Source organism: Tupaia chinensis, unplaced genomic scaffold, assembly GCF_000334495.1.
Source record: "Tupaia chinensis unplaced genomic scaffold, TupChi_1.0 Scaffold000333_1, whole genome shotgun sequence".
In the NCBI taxonomy this organism is placed as follows: Eukaryota; Metazoa; Chordata; class Mammalia; order Scandentia; family Tupaiidae; genus Tupaia; species Tupaia belangeri.
In genome coordinates, this window is record NW_006159827.1 from 1,651,738 (window position 1) to 1,658,665 (window position 6,928).

General features: G+C 49.4%; 1 protein-coding gene across 6 annotated transcripts in view; it reads right to left on the reverse strand.

The window, feature by feature from the left end:
* The window catches only part of CPNE9 (copine family member 9), a 26,323-nt gene that overhangs the window by 11,616 nt on the left and 7,779 nt on the right, over positions 1-6,928 (reverse strand). For all 6 annotated transcript variants that reach the window (XM_027773246.1, XM_014589138.2, XM_027773247.1 and 3 more), the window contains 8 exons: positions 6,685-6,748; positions 6,466-6,569; positions 6,219-6,323; positions 4,404-4,445; positions 4,007-4,082; positions 3,850-3,903; positions 2,120-2,181; positions 1,395-1,441 (listed from right to left, as the gene is read on the reverse strand). In XM_027773246.1, the coding sequence (XP_027629047.1) occupies positions 1,395-1,441; positions 2,120-2,181; positions 3,850-3,903; positions 4,007-4,082; positions 4,404-4,445; positions 6,219-6,323; positions 6,466-6,569; positions 6,685-6,748 (554 nt within the window). The remainder of the gene's footprint in view (positions 1-1,394; positions 1,442-2,119; positions 2,182-3,849; positions 3,904-4,006; positions 4,083-4,403; positions 4,446-6,218; positions 6,324-6,465; positions 6,570-6,684; positions 6,749-6,928) is intronic.

Genomic DNA, 6,928 nt, shown 5'->3' on the forward strand with positions numbered 1-6,928 from the left:
CCCAATGTATCATTGTTGATTCTATTCATTTTCATATGTCCATCTCTCCATTTTCTTCCTTCAAAATTTTTTTTAATATAGTTTTTACTTGGGGCCAGCAGTTGGCATAATGGCTATGTTGCTGAACTCCCATGTAGCCAACTGTGGTTCAAGCCCTGGATCCAGTAGCTTAAACTCACGCCATGTGCATGTGTGCCCAAGATCCCAAGAGGAGAATGGAGGAGATGAGATTGTGGTATGGCCTGCCCCCTGGGAAGTTATTTCTCGCTTTCTGTCTCTCTGCCTCTGTCTGTCTTTCTGGCGAGTGCATGTGCCCTATAGTAAAAACCTATCCAAAAAAAAAAAAAAAGGAAAAAAAAAATAACACATAAAGCCTACGGTTTCTACTATAGGGCACATGCAGGGCCGGCAGGTAGAGTGGAGGCTAAAGGCGCTACATTCCCATATGGCCGACCGTGGTTCATGGCCAGACCAGGTGACTTGCTTTCCCTCTCTGTCTCTGTCTTCTCTCTGATCAAACTGGAAAATATTAATGATAAATAAAGTTAAGTTAAAATAATAAAGAAAAAAAACATGCACTTGCCAGAGAAACCACCCCCACAGTAGGGATGGTCACGCTATAATTCCTTCTCCATTTTTCTCTGAGGAATTGGGGCATGCAGGCACATGCACCTGGCATGATTTTCCAGCTGCTGGGCCTGAGACTCAGATCATGGAGTCGGCCATGTGGGATCCAGCACCTTCGCCTCCACACCATCTCCATTTTCTTACCCAGCTGTCTAGCCATTTACCCATCCTCCTGTCCACCTGCCATTTCTCCTACCTTTCCATCCATGTATATAACCGTACTATTTTACCCAGCTGCGTAGCCAGCCAGTCAGTCCTATCCATTCCATGCATTCGCTCGCCTGTTCTCATATGGGCCTATCTACCTGTCTACACATTCTGTCTGCCTACATGCTGTTTTTCCAACTTACACATCTGTCTAGGTGTCCACCCACACACCCACCCATGCACCTCCTTGTCCGGTCTGTCATACTCATTTAGCAGCCCATCTACCCACTGTGTTCATCGGGCTATCCATCTAGTCATCATTACCACCTAGTCACCTCTCCATCTCTCCTTTTACCCCTTTCTCTCCCATCTGCTCATTACTAACCCACCTGTTGAACAGCTAGCTATCCTCAGCCTCCTCTGATCTCCCTACCCATCTGTTTTCCCGTGCCCTCCACCAACCCCTGCCCTCGAACACTCTCACTCCAGTGCTATCCTGGCTGGGCTTTACCCAAGCCTAGGCTTCTTGGGTAGGGAAACTCTCATCCCCAGGTAGCAAACCAGGCCAATTCCTAATGATTCCCTCAGAGCCTGCCCCCCGACCCCCATCCATGCCTCACCATTGGAAGCTGTGAAGTCGATAGCTACTGTGAAGTTCAGCTGTGTTCTGTTGAGAAAGTAGAGGGGTTGAGACGTGAGGACCAAGACGTAGCACAACAGTATAAACATCCATGTGCACACAGATCCCCTGGGCTCCTGTTCAAATGCAGATTCTGATCCAGATGGTCTGGGCAGACACTAACCAACTCCTGAGTGATGCTGATGCTGCTGGCCCCTGGCCCACACTTTGGGTAGCAGGATTAAATGCCTACAGTGTGACAAGGGTACTACAGGTAATTTAATGTAATCCTTACTATAGCCCTGAAGTGGTAGTTAATATTTTCCATTTACATAGGAGAAAAGTGAGGTTCAGAGAAGCAAAGTAACGGCCCCGGCTCTTCCTGCCTCCCCTGAACCAAGCAGGACTTCCCCATGCAGTCTGCTCAGCTTCTCCCTGGCTCATGGCCTCTCCCCGTCTCTTGGCTTCTCCCTCCTGCCTGGCCATAACTTGCATCTGGGCCCTATTCAGTTGACTGGGGCCACCACTACACTGAAAACCACTGGGCTGGTAGTCATCTTTTCTGGGACCTCTGAGGGAGGGGATTTTGCATTTTATAGATGTTTTATAGTTTTCCCAATGCTTACCTCATGGGGCCCTGACCATTCACAAATAAGAAAACTGAGGCTCAGGCATGGGAGTAACTCACGGCTGGACTTTCAGCCCAGAGCGTGGCCCATAACTTACCCTCCTTTGATGTAATCCACAAAAGTGAATTCGGAGTCCACGGAGAAGGAGAGCAGCGTCACCTGTAGGGCAGAAGAGGCAGCCCTCCCACTTTGGAAAGGGCAGTTTGGGTGGCGGAAGGAGAGAGGCACATCGCGTTTTGGAGAGATGCATGTGGTTCCACCCCTACCTGTCCCACCCTGTTCAGTGTCTGGTTGGGATAAAAAGTGTTAAGTCCAGGGGCTAGCAATTGGCGTAATGGCTATGTTGCTGGACTCCCATGTAGTCGACTGTGGTTCAAGTCCCGGACCTGGAGGCGTAAACTCACGCCGGGCGCGTGTGCGTGTGTGCCCAAGATCCCGAGAGGATAATGGAGGAGAAGGGATTGTGGTGTGGGCAACCCCCTTGGGGGGTGATTTCTCGCTTTCTGTCTCTATGTTTCTCTCTGTCTTTCTGGAGAGCGCACATGCCCTATAGCAAAAACCTCTCCAAGAAAAAAGTTTAAGTCCAGAAACATATTTGGATTTCCAAAAGAATATTCAATTGGGGAATGCAACTCAGGGTGGTTTTTAAAATTCTGCTGAAGAGTAAAGATCAAAAAATTTTCCCCTGGGTGGGGGCCAGCCGGTGGCATGGTGGGTAAGGGGCTGGACTCTCACATACCTGTAGGGCAGAAGAGGCAGCCCTCCCACTTTGGAAAGGGCAGTTTGGGTGGCGGAAGGAGAGAGGCACATCGCGTTTTGGAGAGATGCATGTGGTTCCACCCCTACCTGTCCCACCCTGTTCAGTGTCTGGTTGGGATAAAAAGTGTTAAGTCCAGGGGCTAGCAATTGGCGTAATGGCTATGTTGCTGGACTCCCATGTAGTCGACTGTGGTTCAAGTCCCGGACCTGGAGGCGTAAACTCACGCCGGGCGCGTGTGCGTGTGTGCCCAAGATCCCGAGAGGATAATGGAGGAGAAGGGATTGTGGTGTGGGCAACCCCCTTGGGGGGTGATTTCTCGCTTTCTGTCTCTATGTTTCTCTCTGTCTTTCTGGAGAGCGCACATGCCCTATAGCAAAAACCTCTCCAAGAAAAAAGTTTAAGTCCAGAAACATATTTGGATTTCCAAAAGAATATTCAATTGGGGAATGCAACTCAGGGTGGTTTTTAAAATTCTGCTGAAGAGTAAAGATCAAAAAATTTTCCCCTGGGTGGGGGCCAGCCGGTGGCATGGTGGGTAAGGTGCTGGACTCTCACATGGCTGACTGCAGTTCAAGTCCCAGACCTGGCAGCTTGCTTTGTCACGTTCCCTCTTTCTGTTTTTCTTGGATGAGTGCATGTGTCTTATAGCAAATTAAAAAAAAATTAGTAATATTCATAAATAATATTAAATAATTTTTTATTTCCTGAATGAGGGGGGAAAATGAGGCCAACAGGTTGTGGGGTGGTTAAGGTGCTGGACTCTCATGTGGCCAGCCGGTTTGCTCCAATGGCTTGAGAATCACACCAGGTGCATGTGTGTGCATCCCCAAAACGCCAAGAGGAGAATGGAGGAGAAGGGATTGCAGCATGGTTATATCCCCTTCTTTTCTGTCTCTCTCTGGCAAGCACACATGTCCTATAGTGAAAAAAAAAAAAAAAACCTGAGTGGTGCCACCTTCTGCCCAACATTACCATGTGTAAATTTCTGTGCCCACTGCCTTCCCCTGCCCCAGTATTTGCCATGCTGTCCAGGGACCTGGGAGGGCAGAGCTGCATGGAGCACTCACAGTTCCTGAGTTGACATATTTCTTCTTCTTACACTTCTTCCGAGGGTTAAGAACCTACGTGGAGGAAGATAACCGTGATGTGGGGACAGGACGGGAGCTGCAGATGGAGCGTGCTGGGTCAGAGGGCCTGGGTCACTGGGCTGGGCTGAGCTCTCACCTCATACACCGTGAACTGGTTCTGGGCCTTGCTCAGCTCCCGGTAGCTGGTGGTGAACTCGCCGATGAAATCATGGCTGCAATGAGGCCAGGAGCGGAGAAGCAGCAGCTGCTGCTGGCTTGGAGTCAGGCCCGAACCCAGTTTTTATTGTCCCTATCCTGACCCCTACTTGGGCTGCAGGGCACAAGGGCTGGGGCCAGGCTATGGGGAAGACAAAGGAAGGATGGTGTACCAGGGAGACAACTGAGGGGGCCAGTTGTACTCAAGACCCTGGTGTCTGTCATCACCGTTCCTGGGGCTACCAGTGTTGCTACAGGGTTCCTAGTGAAGGTACCACACAATATATGGAACTGTTTGGGTTAAGTGCAGGAGAGGCGATGGTCTGGGGCAGGTCTACCTTCCATCCCGGTCCCAGTCGTACACATCGATCTTCACTGTTCTGAAATGCAGGGCAGAGATAAATCCCAGAGATGCCCCTCAGTTTAACCACACACATCACCTTCCTACCCGCCCATCAGTCCTCCTGTCGACCGGTCCAGCTTTCAGGCTACTTTCCACCCTATCTATGCACGTATGTACCCCACCAGCTACCCCGGTACTGCTGCCATGGCGATCAGCACCACGGTGCTGTCCTTCCCCCTTATTGTGCCTTGCTGTATTCCTGGCATTCATCTTAGAACTTCCCCAGAACATTTCATTTCATTTAAATGCCACCCTAAATGAGGTAAACACCATTTATTTATTGAGCGATTTTTGCTATAGGGCATGTGCACTTGCCAGACAGACAGATAAACAGAAAGCGAGAAATCACCCCTCAGGGGGGATGGCCACACTGCAATCCCCCCTCTTCCAGTCTCTCAGGATCTTGAGCACGCGCACACAGGGACCCAGTGTGAATTTCAGCTATCAGGTCCGGGACTAGAACCACCATCAACCATGTGGGAGTCTAGTAACATAAACATCATGCCATCTGCTGGTCCCTCGTTATTTTTATTTTTTGAATAAAAAAATTGAGATACTAAAAAAAAAATCACTTGACTAAGATCCCAGAACTAGTAAATGACTGAACAGGGATTTAAACTCATACATCCTGGTTTCAAAGACCTTAGTCCTAACTACCATGCCTACTAAGTCATCCCATATGTTTTTCTAGTGATGTGTTGGTTCAGCCAACCATTTATGCATCTAGCTACTCACTTACCGGTACCTTTGCCAGTTCAATTATCTAGCAGTCCATTTCTTTATCCACTCATCCAACTATACATCCAGCCATTCACTAACTCACTAATGCCTGCTGGCACCCAACTGTCTGTCTATTCATCTACCCCATCCACACCCAACCATAGAACATTCGTTCACTTGATCATTGATTTATCTCATAACTATCCATCTACTTATCCACCAAAGTGCCTTCCTTCCACTCTACCTACCCACCTATCTTCATCAAAGTGCCTTTCCTTCCACTCTACCTACCCACCTATCTTCATCAAAGTGCCTTCCTTCCACTCTACCTACCCACCTATCTTCACCAAAGTGCCTTTCCTTCCACTCTACCTACCCACCTATCTTCATGCTACCCATTCATTATTTCTTTTAGTAAGACTATCCATCTACTTTTACCTACCCATCAACTAATCCGTCCATTCATTTATCTGCCATACCATCCATTTACCTGCTCATCCACAATCCACTTGTCCTTCCATGTATCCCTTTCTATTCCACCTGCTTTTCCATTCACCCATCTGCCTGTCCATTCATCTACCGAACTCTCATACACACATCTACCATCTATCAGCTCATCTATTTACTCATCCACCTATCATCTGTCCATCTTCTAATCCATCCATCAGTCTAATTGTTCATTCATCTGCTGCCCATTTATCCATCTGTCCCTCTGCCAACCCAGCAGTTGTCTTGTACATCCAGCCACACACCCATCCAACCACTCACCAGCTTATCTATCTATCTGAACATCTACCCATATATTGAGTCATTCCTTTATTTATCTGCCCATCCACCTAGTCCATTTATCCATCCACCCATGGAGAGTCCATCTATCTATCCACGTGGCTACCCATCTGTCTCCCCATCCACCAAGCTCCATGCCCAAAACTGTCCCACTGAGAAGAACCCTCCAAAACGATGACACTTCTACCACGACTCTGGGGTCAGGTCCTTGTCCCCTTGTTCCCCAGCTAATGGTGGAGCAGACCTGTCATAGTCTCCGTTGCACAGTGCCCGCACAGGGATGCTGAAGGGCTGCCACACAGGATTCAGCGTGTTTTTCACAACCTCTGTCTTGTGGCAGATGGTGAACCTGCAGGGGAGCAGGAGGACTGGAACCTGCTCTGGGGGTAGGACTGAGTCCAGAGGCAGGGCTCAATACTCCTGAGCTTCTGCCTCCCCCAACTTAGGTGCTGGTCCCACACGAAGCTCGAGCCCTGGTGGCAGTGACTCACGTGCCGTCCTCATTGCTCCTGTAGAACACAAGGAAGGGGTCCGATTTCCCAAAGAAGTCCTTCTTGTCCAGCTTGTTCGCACATAGCTGCATGGTGGCAATGTCCTGGCGGGATGAAATTGGGCTGCTGACACCAAAAAGTCCACCCATAGCTATCAAGCTGTCTACTCAGGAGTCTGGGGGAAGAAGGGCGCTCCTGGGTCTAACACGGGGCCCTTACCCGACAATTGCTAAGCTCCTCTGCGGTCAGCAATATGGTCCCACACTTCTTGCCTGGTACACCCCTGGAAGCAGAAAAAGCCTCTTAGTGAGAGGAGAGAGAGCAGACAAGGATTGGGGTAGCCCATCTGGGATTGTGTGGCTTAGGGGGTTTAAGCTGCCATCTACTGGTGGTCCCCTGAGTGTGTCCCTGTCTGTCTTGTGTGGCCCCTGGTAGGGACAGGCCTGACTTGGACTGGGGCGGG